We start from the raw sequence: 18087 nt of genomic DNA, 5'->3' as shown, positions 1-18087 counted from the left end.
ATTCCTCATGCCCCCACCCCCTACCCAAGCAGGGCTCCTGGGTGTGAGCACCTCGCTCGCTACCTCTCTGTCAAGTCACACCTGGGCTCAGTGCCCAGCCCTGTGAGCCTCTGTGCCCAAAGAGAGAAACAGGAGGGCCTCTGAAACTTGTTCTTACTGAGCCCTTGGCAATTCCCTGACGTCTCCTGCAGCGATGCACCGAGAGAGCTGCAAGCTGAGTTCACACTTTGTACAGAGGGGCAAGATGCTGAGAGTTATTGCCATCCTTTCTAGCTGGTGACATACAGACTTCCCGGGACCACCCCTCTTTCTCACATTCCACCTGATAGTCTATCATACTCTGTTCCCCTCCCCGCCTAGCCCCCACCTACAACAGCCCTCCCCTCCTCTGCACTCCCTGTCCAGCAGCCCCACCCTGGTGGGTGCAGGTAGAAGCCCCAAGCATCCTGATGTGGCAAAGACCTCTTCCCTGGGTCCCCACATGTAGCTGGGAAGCAGTGGCCTGAGTGAGATGAGTCAGTGGCATGGAGAGGCAATGCTGTGTGCCGAAGCCAGTTCTGGGAGCCGGGGTCTGGGGCAGGTATCAAGAAACAAGGAAGTGAGATCAATTCAGGACAGTGATGTGGAGATATTTGGGTCATGGGCTCTGGTGAGAATCTGGAAGAGCTGTGCTCTGTCTCCCCAGTGAAACCATACACCTCTGGGCAAGCAGCCAATTTTGCAAGAACTATCTGGAGCCCAGGGTGCACTCTTTATGGACAGTTCCAAGGACTCCCGTTTAAGGACTCAGTTTGAGAGTTTGTGGGTAGAGACCCAAAGACAGCTTGAGCCTGAGAAAGGGGTGTAAGAAAGCAGGTGGATAAGGGGAAACAAAAGCTCAGGTGTGACAGTGAGGGGGCACAGGGGTAGGGGTGGGGAACAGGCTCCCCAGTGGGTGGATCAGAAAGAGCTTTCTAGTGAAGGGGATTCTTACTTGAGAGGGAGAAGGGGAGCTGATCTGGACCCTCTGGTGTATGGAGAGATGTAGGGGACGCTGGGGTGGACAAAACGACATGTGTCCCGGGTTCAAGCCTTACAGTAAACCCTCCCAAGCCTCCATTCCACTGTCTGATAATTTGCATCTCAGGAGACTGATAGCAGGTTGAAGATGAGACCAGGAATGTGCAAAAAAAACCTCATCAAGGACAAAGTGCTGAGCAAGTGGGAGATACTTGAGGTCCTGCCAAGGAGGCCCAACAAGGCAACAAACTACTCCTGTCCCCTCCAAGGGTCAATAACTCCAGATGCCATGTCTACTGCCCAAGAGGAAGGGGGTCCTGAGGGAGACCTGCTTGGCCAACGCTGACACTGGTCTCTGTCGTCCCTGGACATGAGGGCTTGTGCTTGCTTAGTGTCTGCACAGAATTTTGGCAACCATCTGCTTCCATGGTTACCCAGACAACCCTTCTGCAACATTCCCATCTCAAAATTCTGACACGTTCACCTGTCTGTCTTACCAGAGAAGCATTATTTCTGCTTCATAGTGAATGGCGTGGACTTAAACCTACAGGGAGATGTGCAGAGACTGTCCTGGTCCTCTGAGGATGTCCAGCTCTGGAGATGATGGAGATAGTGCACATCCCTCCCCCATTTCTGTCCCAGGGATGCAGATGCGAACTTATCAGGGTGTTTAGACAAATGCCAGAAACAACAGAGGTGTTCCTACCCAAGGCAAGAGAGAGATCCTGGAGATTTTACATCCCAGGGACTCCAAATCACAGGCAGACTTTCCTCAAAAATTTTAAGAAGTTTTATGGCTAATGGAATCCCAGAAGAAGAGGTGAAGTTCTCTGCCTGTTCCCAGGTGTGCTGAGCTCCGACACCAAAAAGAGAGAAAGAATAAAAGGAGAAGCAACAGACCTGGGTTTGTCTTTCGCTGTCACATTCAATATTAAGAGTTGGTGAAATGCTATTTCTTTCTTTTTTAACCTAGCAATAGTGGCTTTTTTAAAAAATTGAAGTATAGTTGCTATATAATATTATACAAATTACAGGTATAATATTATACAAATTGGTGAAATGCCATTTCTTTCTTTTTTTAACCCATCAATAGTGGCTTTTTTAAAAAATTGAAGTATAGTTGCTGTATAATATTATACAAATTACAGGTGTACAATATAGCGATTCACATTTTTTTTTCTTTTTTGCATGGGTCACACAGCATATGGAGGTTCCCAGGCTATGGGTCGAATTGGAGCTACAGCTGCCAGCCCACACTACCGCCACAGCAACTGGGGATCCAAGCCACATCTGAGACTTACACCACAGCTCACAGCAATGCCAGACCCTTAACCCACTGGGAGGGGGTTATGTTATTAACACTGAGCCACAAGGGAAGCGCCTCACAATTTTTAAAGGTTATATTTATAGTTATTATAAATTATTGGCACTATCCCCCATGTTATACATTATATCCCTATAGCTTATAGCTTATTTTATACTTAATAGTTTGTATGGTGAAGTGCTATTTTAAAGAGAGAACTTTTATCAATCCATTCTGTTTCTAGGCATCTTTGACAAACAGACATACAAACTCTAGAGGAACTTAGAGTTGGGGAATTGAGGTAAATGTATTGTGCCTTTCAGATCCTAATTGCCCAAACCTTCAGAGGATTCTCCATTCCTACCAGATGCCCAAACTGTCCTTTGTTAGGTGAAGACACACCTGGTCGCCCTCTCCCTCCTCTCTGGCTTCCCTCTGTTTTGCTGAGGCCGTTTTCTCCCTTGACCTTGGTGAGAAAATAATTGAAAGCAGGGTGTGGGTTTTGAAATAACTGAAAGCAGGGTTAACAGGTAAAGTCAAGGCTTTACCTGTTAACATCTGTTTGAAGCACAAACTGGCTTCTGCACTGGAGGGGCCCTTAGGGATCTCTAGCCCTGCACGTTCATTTTACAGATGAGACAACCCAGGCTCAGAAAGGCTGAGGTCTGCTCCTAGGCCCTGGAGTCAGCTGGTTGCAGCTTCTCTGAGCCCTCATCTGGTGTTCTTCCCATTTCTGTTGGTTTCCAGACCCCTCAGTCCACAGGTAAGGAGAGGTGCCATGCCAAAGTCACATGGTTAGCTTCTGGCCGAGGGACTCAACTGTTACAACTAAATGGCTCTTCCCAATTTATCACACAACTTCCCTTATAAAAGGACTGCTAAATAGAGACAAATAACATTGCTTTGAATACCTGATGGGCTATAAAGTGTTCCTGTGTCTCATAAAAATATAATTTGCGTCATGAATTTAATATATCTCACATGAGTGACTATACTAGCTCTTTAAACATTCTCTGCTTAATTAGCAATGATTACAGTTGGCATTTTTTATAATTTAAAAGGCTTTTAAAGAAGAGTTTGTTTCTAGGCACACTAATATAATGTGAACTCTTTGACCAGATTTTGATTTTAAAAGAAAAAAGCTATAAAGGACTTAATTAGGATAAGTGGAGAATTTTGAATGTAGACCGTATATCAGAAAATGATGTATTATTGTTAAATTTCCTGAGTGTGGTTATTGTGTTGTGCCTATAGAGAAAAATGTCCCATTCTTCCAGTTATGTGAGGAAAAATTTGGAGGTAAATTCCATGTTACTCTTAAATGTTTCAACAGTAAAAAATATATTAATACTTATATAAATAGAGAGCTAAAGCAAAGGTTGCAAGGCAATATGGATGTTGATTTACTGTTCTGGTGGGTACGATGTAGGCTTGACAATTCCTCAAAATAAAGTGTTGGGAAAAAAAGAAAAGTTTGGAAAACTGATTTTTTCTTATGTGAAAAAAAGCTGTCCAGAGAGTTTTGAACAGTTATCGTCTTCTTTTTCTTGATAAAAATTCCTGTAGCAAGAATAACATCTAGAGCCAAGCCCTCTGGCCATTCCTTTCAAAATGAGGCATCCCAGTGCCCACAATTCTGAAGGCATCTTGAAGAACCTTGCTGCTTAGACTGAAGAGCAGGAGTCTCCTGAATTTGGTTGTTTATAGTTCTGTTTCTTTCATGCTTTTCTCTTTCTCTTTCTAATTTATTTTTTAGGGGCAGGGTGTTTTTCCTGCCTCCTCCAACCATTATCCCCAGGCAACCCAATGCAGGAAGGCTTGAAAGAGATAAAAGAGAGGGAAAGCTTTAAGTGATGAGAAAGGGAGAGATGGGGGCTGAGGGTGGGAGGAACGGTGTGTGCTGAAAACATCTAATGAAACCCCCAGGGGACGCCTGGCACAGGTCGCTGCTGAGGAAACGGCAAGTGCCCAGGTAGAGGTGCTCCAGGTGAACTGTAGCTGCGATTGGCAGCAGTGCAATAAAGGATTAGTAGGAAGGCTCCCCAGGAATGAAGAGTTGCGTAAGAAGGAGGGAGATTTAATCAGGGGAAAACTGGGGAAATTTCTGAACTGCAGGGAAGCAGCGAGTGGTATAATTATGATGACTCTATTTTTCTGAAATCTCCAGGTTGGGATGGAATAGCTGATGGCTGTCTTGTCCTTCCATTATTGTGGTGACTACATGGGTAACGAGCAAGAGTAAGAACACGGGTGCCAGAGCAGGGGGAGAACTTGGTCTGGGCAATGGCTAGGCTGGAGCCAGGGCTGGCCCTTGGAATGACATGAATTTTTCATGAAGACCCTTTTTTGGCTCTTTCTGGGTGAATGATGATGTGTTGCAGGTGAGAACACACAGGCACACGTCAGAGTGATATGGGTAACTAGATGGCATATTAGCCCCCCAGGCGCATGGCCAGTGACTTGTAGGCAGCCGTGACAGGAGCTGAGTTCACTGTGGGTTGATCCCATGGAAAACAAAGTTGGAATGTATAACTTCCCATTGTCTGGTCAGATAGCTGGGAACTGGAAAATTTTCAATTAGAGGACTGTATGGGACATTGTGAAGCCATAGCAGTGGGGAAGGAAGTGATATTCTTCCTTGGGGAAGTCCAGGGATGCAGCTCATTGCCACACAAGGACTGTGATGGGGCCATAGGAGAGAGACACAGGAGGCTAAGGAGGATGGGGCAGGGGAGATTAATTCCCACTGGGAGAATCTTGCTTTACCATCCAAACCAAGTTCCCGTTGGCTAAACAATTCACACCCACTTTGCTTAACACTGGGGTTTGCTTTTTCTGCTCCACTGGCCAAGGGATGTGCTTTTCCTTTCTGGTCTCACCCGCAGCATATGGATGTTCCCTGTTAAGGAATCGAATCCAGGCCACATCTGTGGCAACACCAGATCCTTAACCCACTGGACCAGGCTGGGAACTCCAAGGGAGCTTTCGCAAAACTAAAGGGAGAATCATTTAGGGGTCTGGGCTTGCTGGAAGCCTGTTGAAAGGAGAATTAAAGAGCAGGAGGAAGGATTTTATCCCACAGAATCCTTGTTATGTTCTCAGAGATAGCAAAGCTTAAAACCCTTTTCACCAACAGGTCAATGTCCTTGTGGGACATTAGGTGTCTAGGAGGAATGTTCCCATTTTATAGATGAGGAAATTGAGGGCCCAGTGGAAGTCAGACACAAAATCACAGCCAGCATCAAGAGTCTTTACTCCCATTTCACTCTCTTAAAGAATGCAGAACATGTTATCTAGAAGTGCACATCTTAGGTTATATAAAAGGTAAAATAAAAAATATGGAAATAATATATGTTATACAATATCCAGTTTGCTCTAATTCTACCCTCTACATCTCAAGAGACGAGGAGGATGCTTCCTCTTCAAACTCGACTTTCAAAACGTGGCAAATGGGTGTAGAGAGGGAAGGTGCCCAGCAGTGAGGATGGGAGGGAGAGTCGGTGTGAAAGCAGAGTTACAGAGCAGTAAAACATGCAGACTGTGTGTCTGGCACAAGCCTGGGGTGTGGTGGATGCTCAACAAATGTTTGTTCCTTTCCTCCATGGAGGGATTAAGACCCGCCTCCCACAAACTGGCATGGCCTGGGCACAGTCATGGTGGACAATCAGGGCATTGTTCAGATACCCACAGATAACATTTGACATCAGATTGAGGCTCACTCTAAAGCTTTTTGCTTTATGATTTATTTGCATGGTTATGATTATAGAAGCCAGATTGGGGAAAAAAATCGAGGAGACATATGCATTTGCTTCCTTCAGCATTCTCTTATTGCCAATCAAATATCCTGAATCACTACCTCCTGTTTTTCTCCCTCATCCCCATCTTGCAGTTGACACAGAATGGGGGAGGGTGTGTGAATGGTCAATAGCATGTGTTGAGGTTCAGCTATTAACTAGGAGCTGAGCTTAGCACATGTGTTTATCTTGTTCTGTTTTTACAACAGCCACATCCTTCTTTTTTTTTCTTTTTAAAATTAAATTTATTTTTTAATTATGGTATAGTTGATTTACAGTGTTGAGTCCATTTCTGCTGTACAGCATAGTGACCCAGTCATATATATATATATATATATATATATATATATATATATGACCCAGTCATATATATATATATATACATATATATATATATATATTCTCACATCCTTCTTTTTACTCACTTTTATAGATGAGGAAACAAAGACTCAAAGAGGATTATGAATTATCCAAGGTTGTTTAAAGTACAAGGAAACTGGGACTTAAGCTCAAAGCTTATTTTATTTTATTTTAACATTCTTTTATGCTAACTCTGTCCTAGGATTTGAGGAATCCTGGTTCTGTGACTTGTGATATCTGGATGGAGGGTGTGGTCATAGCCTTCAGAAGGGAGAAGAAGATGCCAATGGTGAAAGGAAAAGGAGATATCTTTGCTTCACCCCAAACAATTAGGAGACCTAACGTTTGTATCGTGTGTCAGGGTTTTTAAAACACTGTGTATGAACTTCACATTTTATAGATAAGAATATAGAGCCTCAGAGTTTATTATTTATTTATTTTTTATTAAATATATTTGATTTCCAATGTTGTGCCAATTTCTGCTGTACAGCAAACTGACCCAGTCATACACACACACACACACACGTACACACACACATATATATGTATATTCTTTTTCTCATGTTATCTTCCATCATGTTCTATCACAAGAGATTGGATATAGTTCCCTGTGCTATATAGTAGGACCTCATTGTTTATCCATTCTAAACGGAATAGTTTGCATCTACTAACCCCAAATTCAGAGCCTCAGTGTTTAATTCAAAGTCATAGAGCCAGTAAATGGCAAAACTGGGACTCAAACTCAGGAGTCTGATGTTAAGTTCACTTCTACTACTGTGCACTGCCTCTCCCATGTATTTGGCCACACAGACCAAGGGAGGACAGTGGCCGAGTTTAGGAATGGATGCTCTGTATACCTGATGACTCAAAGCAGCTTCTGATGTTCATCCACCTCTGGCTGTCATTGAGGAGCCCAACTTTCTAATTGCTTTGCGTGCTCACTGGGCAATGCGTGATTACTGACTGGCCCAATGTACTCTAGGACCTTAGAGTTTTGATTACAACTTTTTATTGTGTACCTGGAGTAAGGCAGACCTAGGAACAGAGGAACTTTCCTTAAGCCCCTCATCAGCCTATGGGTTTTTAGGTAGAAAAATCACAGCATTGATGGTTATAAAGACTTCTGGTTACAGGAAAGAAAATTCTCCTCTCCTCAGTGACTGGCTACTCTGCATATTCTTGACGTGGCATGGGAAGGAAAGAAGAGTCAGGACGTTTTGCAAGCTGACAATTCTATTGAAATATCCCAGGTCAGCTACTTTCTGTGAGAGGATGTATATTTCCCCACATCACATTTGTGCTCTGCATGATCGCTTGTTGAAACAGCCTTGTGGGGGATGGGGAGATGTGCTTGGGCTGTGGGATGGAAATCCTATGAAATCAGATTGTTATGATCATTATACAACTACAGATGTAATAAGTTCATTTGAGTAATAAAAAAAATGAAAAAAAATACAAAAAAAGAGAAACTTCCTTGTGCAGGAGGAAAAGCAAGGGGGAACTTCAAGGCTGGTACTGAGGGGCTCCAGCAGTCTCTAAACTTGTCATCTCTTTCATCAGCTGAGCTGGGTGGCAAGTCTCCACAGGCCCAAGTGGTAGCTGGCCTTCCTTGGGTTGGTCCAGAGCAGAGAGCAGCATTCTGTAGAAGGTCCCTTTTCAGATTGAGAAACCCACAGCCTGATCTCTTCTGATGATTTTACAAAAATGGAATTGCATGACAGATGTCCAGATAAACAAAAGTTTGCAATCAAAGCAAATTCTGGGATGGAGCTGATTAGTAGATTTTTAATGGCTATTAGTTTGATAATCACACACCAGGAATAGCTTCCAGGCAGACCAAACCCATGCATAAATGGGCCCACACCCAGGCACACCAACACCTAGTGGCGGGTATAAAAGGGGACCCTGACAGTCTTCCAACAGCAGAATCGAGTCTCCTGCTTGAACTCTTCTCAGTGACCTTCACTTTTCCTTTCTGGGCAAAGGCATCATGAGTTGTCAGCTCTCCTGCAAATCTCGAGGAGGAGGAGGAGGAGGAAGATTCCGGGGCTTCAGCAGTGGCTCAGCTGTGGTCTCTGGAGGGAGCCGGGGATCAACCACCAGCTTCCCCTGCTTGAGCCGCCATGGCGGTGGTGGAAGGGGCTTTGGTGGATGCGGCTTTGGCAGTCGGAGTCTTGTTGGCCTCGGAGGGACCAAGAGCATCTCCATTAGTGTGGCTGGAGGAGGTGGAAGCTTTGGCTCCAGTGGAGGATTTGGTAGCAGAGGAAGTGGCTTTGGAGGTGGCAGCGGCTTTGGAGGTGGCAGCGGCTTTGGAGGTGGCAGCGGCTTTGGAGGTGGCGGTTTTGGTGGAGGCGGCTTTGGTGGAGGCCGCTTTGGAGGTGGTGGTGGTTTGGGAGGTTTTGGAAGTTTGGGGGGGCTTGGTGGCTTCGGGCCTGGAGGATACCCTGGGGGCGGCATCCATGAAGTGTCTGTCAATCAGAGCCTACTGCAGCCTCTCAACGTGAAAATTGACCCTGAGATACAGAATGTGAAGTCTCAGGAGCGGGAGCAGATCAAAATTCTCAACAACAAATTTGCCTGCTTCATCGACAAGGTGAGTCACGAGAAGCTGGCTCCTGCTGATGCTCAGGATGTCCTACTTCCAGGGCTAATTGAAAGGCAAATGATAGAGATTTATTTCCCGGGGGAGCCATAGGTGCGGTTATACTGGCCTGAGTAATTGGCAATATCCATATGGGAAAGATACTGGCTTTGTGGGCTACTTCTTTCTTCACAGGCTGCACTTAGGAATTATTTGTGCCTTTGGCTTTATTGTTTCAGCATAAACAAAAAATACTTATGGAAAAGTCTTAAGATCATAGAAAACGTGATACAGACAAGAAATGAACTGACTAGTTCATGCCATTGTGACGTCAGGTTTTGGAAGGGGTTAGTAAGACATCTGAGATCATACTTCCTTCCCTAGAAGTTATAACTCTATTAAATTCTGGGAAGCTTGGGAGTTCCCGTCATGGCTCAGTGGTTAATGAATCTGACTAGGAACCACGAGGTTGCAGGTTTGATCCCAGGCCACGCTCAGTGTGTTAAGGATCTGGCATTGCTGTGAGCTGTGGTGTAGGTCTCAGGTCACAGACATGGCTTGGTTCTGGCATTGCTGTGGCTGTGGCGTAGGCCGGCGGCTACACCTCCGATTAGACCCCTAGCCTGGGAACCTCCATATGCCGCGGGTGCGACCCGAGAAAAGACAAAAAGACAAAAAGAAAAAAAAATTCTGGGAAGCTGAGCCTGAAATATCTACTTGGGGATGAATGAAATTCTTGCCCTCGAGAGAGGTGTTCTCATTTTTGTGACCCATAAAGACTTTATTGATGTCACTTTGGAGTATGGTAGGCTTTTCTTCTATTTCAAGGCAGAAGAAATTGTCTAAGGAATTTACAAGGCTCTTAAAAAAAACCAGACTGAGGAGCCCTGCCCTCCAGAGTTTTCACACTCATCACCCTTAGGAGCAATGCCAGTGAATGTCTGTTTTTGGTTTTCCCTGAGAAAGTATGGGGCCTTTTCTGAGAATTCAACTAGGACCAGGGAGGGAGATGGCCTCAGTCTTGGGAGAAGCTGCAAACAAAATAAAGGGTAGTGAAGTGGGGAAGAGTTCTCTGCGTGGAGAGTGCCAGACGTAATGTTAGGAGCCATCAGAACTTTCCAGGCATGGAGGCAGGAATGCAAAAGCTCTCCTGGCATGTTCTGACATCCAGCTGGTGAAGACAAAGCCGAGTAGTTTTCTCTGTCTCTCGAAGCAGGACCAGAGTTGACTCGAAACCTGCTGGTGGGAAGGACAACCCAGAGCTCATATGCTTTCTTTCTGGCCCCTGAAGGTGCGGTTCCTGGAACAGCAGAACCAGGTGCTGAAGACCAAATGGGAGCTGCTACAACAAATTGATGTCAGAACCTGTACCATCAACCTGGAGCCCCTCTTTCAGGAGTATATCTCCAGACTGCAGAATCAAGTGAACATACTTTGTGCAGAAAAAACATCACAGGATACAGAGCTGAACAACCAGCAGGATCTTGTTGAAGAATTTAGGAAGAAGTAGGTGGTAGAGAAAACACTATGTGGCGATGAATGTTGACCTGAGCCATCCAATCATTGACTCATAAAGCCACTCATCTCCCAATTGCATTTGTGGTTATAAAGGGGAGTGCATCGGTATCTTTGCTGATTTTTTTCTTGTAAGATATTTAGAGCTTTAGAGATCATGCTTTTGACCTGTTCGAGGGTTAATTTATAGAAAACATCCTCACCTGGGCTATCATTGGTTAGATGTAGACAAAAATGTTTGATATTCCCAGAGAATGGAGTATTTGGGTGATTCCATTAGGAAAAGGGAAAAGGAAACAAATGAGAACTAATTTAACAGCTGTGTCCCTGGGTCCCCACAGGTATGAGGATGAAATCAACAAGCGGACAGCTGCCGAGAATGATTTTGTGACACTTAAAAAGGTGAGAGAAATAAAGAAATAAAGGCGTCTCTGTAGTTCAAGCTTCTGGAGATGTTCTGTAAATTTGCTAGAACGTTTCCCATCAATAACTACCCAACGCCTATATTGGATCATGAAAGATGCAAACACAGAAAGCACTTGATTCTAAAGGGCTGAGAAAGGAATGGGACTTCCTTAGAATACCTGCTTAAAGATACTTGGGTGGAGTGGACAAAGGCTTGAGCCAGAAGGCAAAAGTGTGGGTTCTCAGCCTGGTTCCTGCAGAGGCTTTGGTGCAAAATCCAGAGAAAGTCACAAGAGATGGGATAGACAGGCAGGAGAGGAGAGATGAGGATTGCTAAAAGCCACAGAGGCCATTATACTCCTCAGCGGAAACACATAGCATCTCAAGCAAGAGGGAGAGAATGGTCGAAAAACTTGGTCCATCAGAACTCTGACTGTCTTGGGATAGTGTGAGCAGTGACGTGGGAATGGACTACCCAGCAGGGGTGCTCTGTGGACCCCAAATGTGGTCCTATGGGGACGTGGCTCATCTGAGGTGTCTAGGATTTTGGAGAGCAGCTAACAGGGACTGGGTGGAGGAGCAGCATCCATACAGGAAGTGCTGCAAAGTCTGGGGGGAGGGGCATGAGCTTCACCAGAGCCCTTGATTTTCCCTGCAGGATGTGGACAACGCCTACATAAATAAGGCAGACCTGCAAGCCAAGGTGGATGTACTGAGCCAGGAACTTGCGTTCCTGAAAATCCTCTTTGATGCGGTAAGGAGGCTGCTCTTGGATGGATCCTTGCTTCCCACCCTTCCCCCCAAAGGCCGTCCTTCCCCATTGGGGGAGAAAATGGTGTGGGTGGAGTTCATGGATGGCTGACTTCAACTTGCCATCACTACAGGCTACTGGAGGCCTCTATGGCATAGGTCTTGGAGGAGAGGAAATTTCTCTTCTGGTGTCACAGGAAGAAAAACTCCATCAGGACAACTTCCCCTCAGTATAGCTCATCTTAGGAAGAGACCTGCTCTGTTCCCATCCCTATGTCCAAAGTACTTTGAGGTCAAAATGTAATATACTTTCTCCTTCTCTGCCCAAGTGCACACATATGACTTCTGCAACAGGAAGTCAATTTAAAGCATTTGCTGGGGGTTCCCTACATGGCTCAGTGGTAACAAACCCGACTAGTATCCATGAGGATGTGGGTTCAATCCCTGGACTCGCTCAGTGGGTTAAGGATCTGGCATTGCTGTGAGCTGTGGTGTAGGTCGCAGACATGACTCGGATCTGGTGTTGCTGTGGCTGTGGCATAGGCTGGCAGCTGCAGCTCTGATTTGACCCCTAGCCTGGGAACGTCCATGTGCTATGGGTGGGGTCCTAAAAGAAAAAAAAGTATTTGCCATCTACTGGCTTCTTTTTGGGGGCACTTATCAAATGGCATAAAGGATGAAGGCATTAAGAGGCTCAGAAATGCAGACCCCTGCCCATAATTCTCAGCACAACTTGGCAGCGCCCCAGGAAAGGTGACCATATGGCTTTAAATTCCACCCAGCGCATGCTTAGTCTGAGAGTCTGTATTTCCCTAATGCTGGGGAAGGGAATCCCTCCTCGGTGCCTCTGGCTGTGACCTCTGCCACACCTCTTGTGTTGCAGGAGCTGTCCCAGATGCAACAGAATGTCACCGAAACCAATGTCATCCTGTCCATGGACAACAGCCGCAACCTGGACCTGAATGACATCATCTCTGAGGTCCAGAGCCAGTATGAAGAGATTGCCCATAGGAGCAAGGCTGAGGCGGAGGCTCTGTATCATAGCAAGGTGAGTACTGGTGGGCAGGGTGGCCAGAGTCCCTTCTAACAAGAACGTGTACAGTGAGGTTATTGTCTAGTGGAAATCAGGCATCATTCCCAAGAAAGAATGTCCACAGTGCCCCAAATGTCCCAGGTGAGACTGACACTGAGTCCTTTTAGGGGTGTGAGGTGGTCCCCCACCTCCCAAGGAGGCAGACGTGGCATCCAGCTTGGTTGACCCTGTCTGAACAGTATCAGACTTTCTTGGCTCATGCCAAGTGTTCTCCCAGCTGCAACTGCCCCCTTCTTCCTGTACAGTATGAGGAGCTCCAGATCACGGCCGGGAAGCACGGAGACAGCCTGAAGGAGGTGAAAATGGAGATCTGTGAGCTGAACCGCATGATCCAGAGGCTACAAGCGGAGATCTCCCAAGTGCGGAAGCAGGTGTGTCTTGGCCCTGAGGATGGCTGCAGTTCCCCGGTCTGAGCGCAGCTCCAGTGGGGTGGGAGGTATCGTCTAGAGGGGTGTGTGTGTGTGTGTGTGTGTATGTGTGTGTGTGTGTGTGTGTGAGAGAGAGAGAGAGAGAGAGAGAGAGAGAGAGAGAAAGAGGAGAAACAGAGAAATTTGAATGTAGCCTATGTACATTCCAAATGCCTCAAGCTTAACATAGTTAAGATTTATAGCACTTTTTAGAGTGGTCTAAGAAACATGCTCAGGTAGGGATTAGTGCAGTGGAAGAATTGTGTTAACTTTTAGATTGCTTACATGGGTGAAATGGCACAATAACATATGAAACTGCCCTGGATCCTAGGCATAGCATCCCATTTGTACTGGTTTGTACTCAGCCCAAGCCCTAAGCACCAGCTGGCTGTGTGATGCAGGGGTAGCGAGTGTTGCAGGGAGGTGGCCTGGCCCTGGGTTGTGAGGATCAAGAGTCATTACCGAGAAAGTGTAAGGGTCCAGGTGAAGGTGACTTGGGAAGACAGTGGCTCAGAGGCAGCAGCAAGTCTTAGCAAGCTGTTTACTTGCATTAACTCCCAGGGGACCCAGTGCTTCCAGGACCAGGGATTCTGGCTTCCTACATCCCACACATCCCTGCTCTGTCCCTCTCCCCCTCTGCCAGGAAGAGTCCACTGGCTATACCAACAGAAACCTTTTCTCCTAGTGTAAGAATGTGCAAGACTCCATAGCAGATGCTGAGCAGAGGGGAGAAAATGCCCTCAAAGATGCCCAAAACAAGCTGAAGGAGCTGGAGGAAGCTCTGCAGAAGGCCAAAGAGAACCTGGCCTGCCTGCTGCGTGACTACCAGGAGCTGATGAACGTCAAGCTGGCCTTGGATGTGGAGATTGCCACCTACCGCAAGCTGCTGGAGGGCGAGGAGTGCAGGTGAGGGGCCCCAAGGAGATAGAGGGTACCCTGTTCCACCCTCACCTCCCCTGGAGCCAGGGCTGGGGATGAAGGTAGGGACAGAGGGGAGGGACAGGGCCTTCTGATGGCTGAGAGCTAACATCACGGTGTTCCACAAGTGGAGATTCAGGGCTCAAAGCAACACTGTAGAGCTGCAGGCTTATCAGTATGGAATGACTAAACAGGCAGATTAAATTAAATTTATTTTATTTTATTTTATTTTTTGTCTTTTTAGGGCCGAACCGGAGGCATGTGGTGGTTCCCAGTGTAGGGGTCGAATCAGAGCTGCAGCCGCTGGCCTATGCTACAGCCACAGCAACACCAGATCTGAGCTGTGTCTGCGAACTACACCAAAGTTCAGGGCAACGCCAGATCCTTAACCCACTGAGTGAGGCCAGGGATCGAACTTGCATCCTTGTGGATACTAGCCAGATTCGTTTCCGCTGAGCCAAGATGGGAACTCCAAGGCAGGTTAAATTTTAAATAAAATTAAGCAATAAGTTAGTCTTGGTCTTTTCTAAAGGAGGAAACAAATGCTGTGAACACAGACTAAACCTAGACAGACACATTGGTCCCTGGGTATTCAGGGAGTGTGGCCTCTTCTCCCTCTGCCTGGTGATCCAGAACGGGGACGTCATGGGTTGGAAGGCACTGCCTGGCTGGGGCACACACACCTGGAGCAGGTGCCAGGTCTAGCTCCGGGCAGGTTTTTGGAGTGACAAACTGGAGACTTGCTAACCTCTCAAAGGGAGCCTTCCCTTCCTCCATGGTCTGAAAACTTTGTCAGTGTCCTCAGCATCCGTGGTGATTACTCTGGCCGAAGCACCTAGAAAGGGAAAGCGACCTGGGCCACTGGCAATCTAGTATGACAGACAGGAAGCAGGCTGCTGCTGCTGGGAAACTGTCTGTGAGGCCGGCTTCCTCTCCCCAAGTTGCAAGAGGAAGCAGGGGGGGAGGGCAGGGTGGGAGGATGGTGTAGGGAGGCTGTATGGAGCCACAGATCTCTCTGAATTGTACCTTCGCAGAGTAGCCTCATTTCAAAATTTCTGGCATAGCTTCGATTCTGCATATCAGACTCTCCAAGATGGAATTAAATTTAAAAAATGGGTTGCAGAGTCAGAAATGAATTTACTTTCAACCCATGTTATCAGAGCAAGAAGCTGAGATATACTGAGATGTATGGAAACGGGGCCTGCCCCCAGATCTGTGATTTGGTGGCCAGGGAGAAAGTGGGCTGTGGGAGGTGCTGGTGGCTGATTTCCAGGCTGATCTGCATGTTTGTAGGTGGAAGCTGTAAAACAATACGTGCATAGCCTCTAAGTGCTCTGCCAAGAGTTATTCTCCCTCTCTCTCTGACAGGATGTCTGGAGACCTCAGCAGCAACGTGACCGTGTGTAAGTTGGGGGTGTGGTCCAGTCCTGGGGGACAGGGCTTGGGTAGAGGTGGGTAAGGGAGGCCCCCAGGTAACACCAGCTCCCTCTCTCTCTGCAGCTGTGACAAGCAGCACCATTTCTTCCAACGTGGCATCCAGGGCTGGCTTTGGGGGCCATGGTTCTGGAGGTAAATGGTCCAGTTCTGGAGGAGGATACAGCTCTGGAAGCAGCAGTTACAGCTCTGGAGGCAGAGGATCCAGCTCCAGAGGTGGTGGTGGAGGGAGCTATGGCTCTGGAGGAAGCTTCAAAGGAGGCTCAGGCTCTGGAGGAGGCTATAGTTCTGGAGGTGGCTACAGTTCTGGAGGCGGCTCTAGAGGAGGCGCTGGTTTTGGAGGGGGATGTGGCTCTGGAGGTGGCTCCAAGTCAGGTTCCGGCTCTGGAGGGGGAGGTTCTTGCTCTGACAGGGGTGCTTCTGGCTCAGGAGAAGGTTGCGGTTCCAGCGTGACCTTCTCTTTTAGATAAAGATGGAGTCCCACCTTTGACTCTCTCACTCCAGAATGCAGAAGCCTGTCTCTATATATCTAATCGACAGCAAATCAAACCTTGTCATCCACCTCTGATGGCATTTTTTTTTTTTTGGGAGAAGGGATGCCCACATACAGTTTTTGAAATATTTTCTCTCCAAACCAATTAGCTGGAGCCAGTGGCCCCCTGTGCCCTGGGGGAAGAATCTGCCTTGTCTAGGTTTGTGCTTCCAGCCACATCCCCATCCCTCGCCCCTTCTTGCATTGCCCATTCGCTGGTCCTTTTCCCAAGGAGTATTCTGTCGAGGACCCCATTTCAAAGCCTGTGCCTTTCCCATGGCGGTGCCTCCAGGGAAAGATGTTTCTTTGTATATAGCCCTCTTGCTGGCTCTGCATCAAAAGTGCTGTGGTCTTGGTGTTGGCCCAATAAACTTCATTTGCAATTCAAAGCATGTGATGTGTGTTTAATGTCAAGCCTTGGCAGAACCGGGTAGCCAGGAGCTGTTACTCATTGCTATCTAACTTAAGATACCAGAGAATGGAGAGCTTTGGGAATTCTAAAAAGGAGGCTTCCTGGAGGAGGAACAGTGTGGCATGGAGAAGCCAAGGGTGTTTTCTTCTGGAAGTCTTTAAGAGTAGAGACAAGGAGGGGCTAGCTCTTGAGTCAAGGGATGGGTGTGGTACTTGGAAAGTATTTGCCAGACCTGGGGATTGTGATACTGTGAGGAGGTCAACTGGGGGATTTGTGGAAAATTCTCTTTCCCAGAAAGAGCTCCTCTTCTTAAGTGTTTTTCCACAGACGGCTCCTCGCTCCCCTCCCTTTCTGACAACAGCTCAGATCTGAGATGTTCTCACTTCGTCTCAGGGTGAACCAGGGTGAGTCCCCTGAGTTCCTGTCCAGGCTGTCAGCAGCTCTGAGCTGCCCTGGAAGCCTCTTCCCTCCCCCTCACCACACTCAACCCTGTCAACTCCAATGAGAGTCCTTAGATACTTCGCCTCCTCCAGGAAGCCCTCCTGAATGGAAAGCTCATACTGCTTCTACTTGCTAGGATGTGGGGAAGGCCTTGCCCAGGATTTGGGAGACTTCAATGCTGATCTTCATTTTGAGGGGAATTGTGGAACACTGGACTAGTCTTTTCTCCTCCCAAGGCTTGATTTCTGCACCAGCTAAAGGAGATGGAATGAGAACATCTCTGCATATCCTTCCAGCTCTGATGGGAAGAGCCCTATCTGTGCTGCCAGGTTGGCCAGGCTCCTTTGTGAAGCCTCCCAGCAGAATGGAAGATCTGGGGCACAGGGAAAGAGGCTTAAAAGGCACTGTGTGTGGATGAGAGTGAGCACCTGAAGCTCTGTGTATTTCCATGCAATTTCATTTTAGCTCCGTGATTGTCTGTTGGACAGAGTGACTGTGGGCAAGGTACTACAACTATCTATTTGGGGCATGACATCACTCAGAACAGACTGCATCCTGCAGGGAGCTTGCAGTTCAGTTAGGGGACCAATGAGAAATTTACAAACAGCTATTAAGACAAGGCAGCCTGTAAATAAGATCACTTATATCTGGAACCTAATATACAGCACAAATGAAACTTTCCACAGAAAAGAAAATCATGGACTTGGAGAATAGGCTTATGGTTGCCTAGGGGGAGGGGAAGGGGTTGGGATGGATTAGGAGCTTGGGGTTAATAGATGCAAACTATTGCTTTTGGAATGGATTAGCGATGAGATCCTGCTGTGTAGCACTGAGAACAATGTCTAGTCACTTATGATGGAGCATGATAATGGGAGAAAAAAGAATGTATACATGTATGTGTAACAGGCTTACCATGCTGTACAGTAGAAAAAAAATTGTATTGGGGAAATAAAAATTAAAAAAAAATTCACTGAGGGAAAAAAAAAAAGATCTACCCTGGGAGTAGAGGTGGTGCATTAAAGTCATCTGGGGCGATCATTCAAAATGCACATTCCTGGTTCCAGTATCTCCCTCTGCCTCAAATTTTCACTACAGAAAATTAGAGTGGAGCCTGGACATATACAACTTAAATAAGCTTCTAGG

At 46.8% G+C, this 18087-nt stretch overlaps 1 protein-coding gene across 1 annotated transcript; it reads left to right on the top strand.

Moving 5' to 3' along the window:
* The first annotated feature begins 8396 nt into the window (after positions 1 to 8396).
* Positions 8397 to 16480, top strand: KRT2 (keratin 2). The gene is made up of 9 exons (XM_047788442.1): positions 8397 to 9049; positions 10329 to 10543; positions 10894 to 10954; positions 11616 to 11711; positions 12591 to 12755; positions 13046 to 13171; positions 13893 to 14113; positions 15494 to 15528; positions 15626 to 16480. The coding sequence occupies exons 1-9, from the start codon at positions 8447 to 8449 to the stop codon at positions 16027 to 16029; spliced, it is 1926 nt and encodes a 641-aa protein (XP_047644398.1). The 5' UTR covers positions 8397 to 8446; the 3' UTR covers positions 16030 to 16480.
* Positions 16481 to 18087: the final 1607 nt, after the last annotated feature.

Source organism: Phacochoerus africanus, chromosome 7 (assembly GCF_016906955.1).
Source record: "Phacochoerus africanus isolate WHEZ1 chromosome 7, ROS_Pafr_v1, whole genome shotgun sequence".
In the NCBI taxonomy this organism is placed as follows: domain Eukaryota; kingdom Metazoa; phylum Chordata; class Mammalia; order Artiodactyla; family Suidae; genus Phacochoerus; species Phacochoerus africanus.
This window is presented reverse-complemented; position numbering and strand designations above follow the sequence as displayed.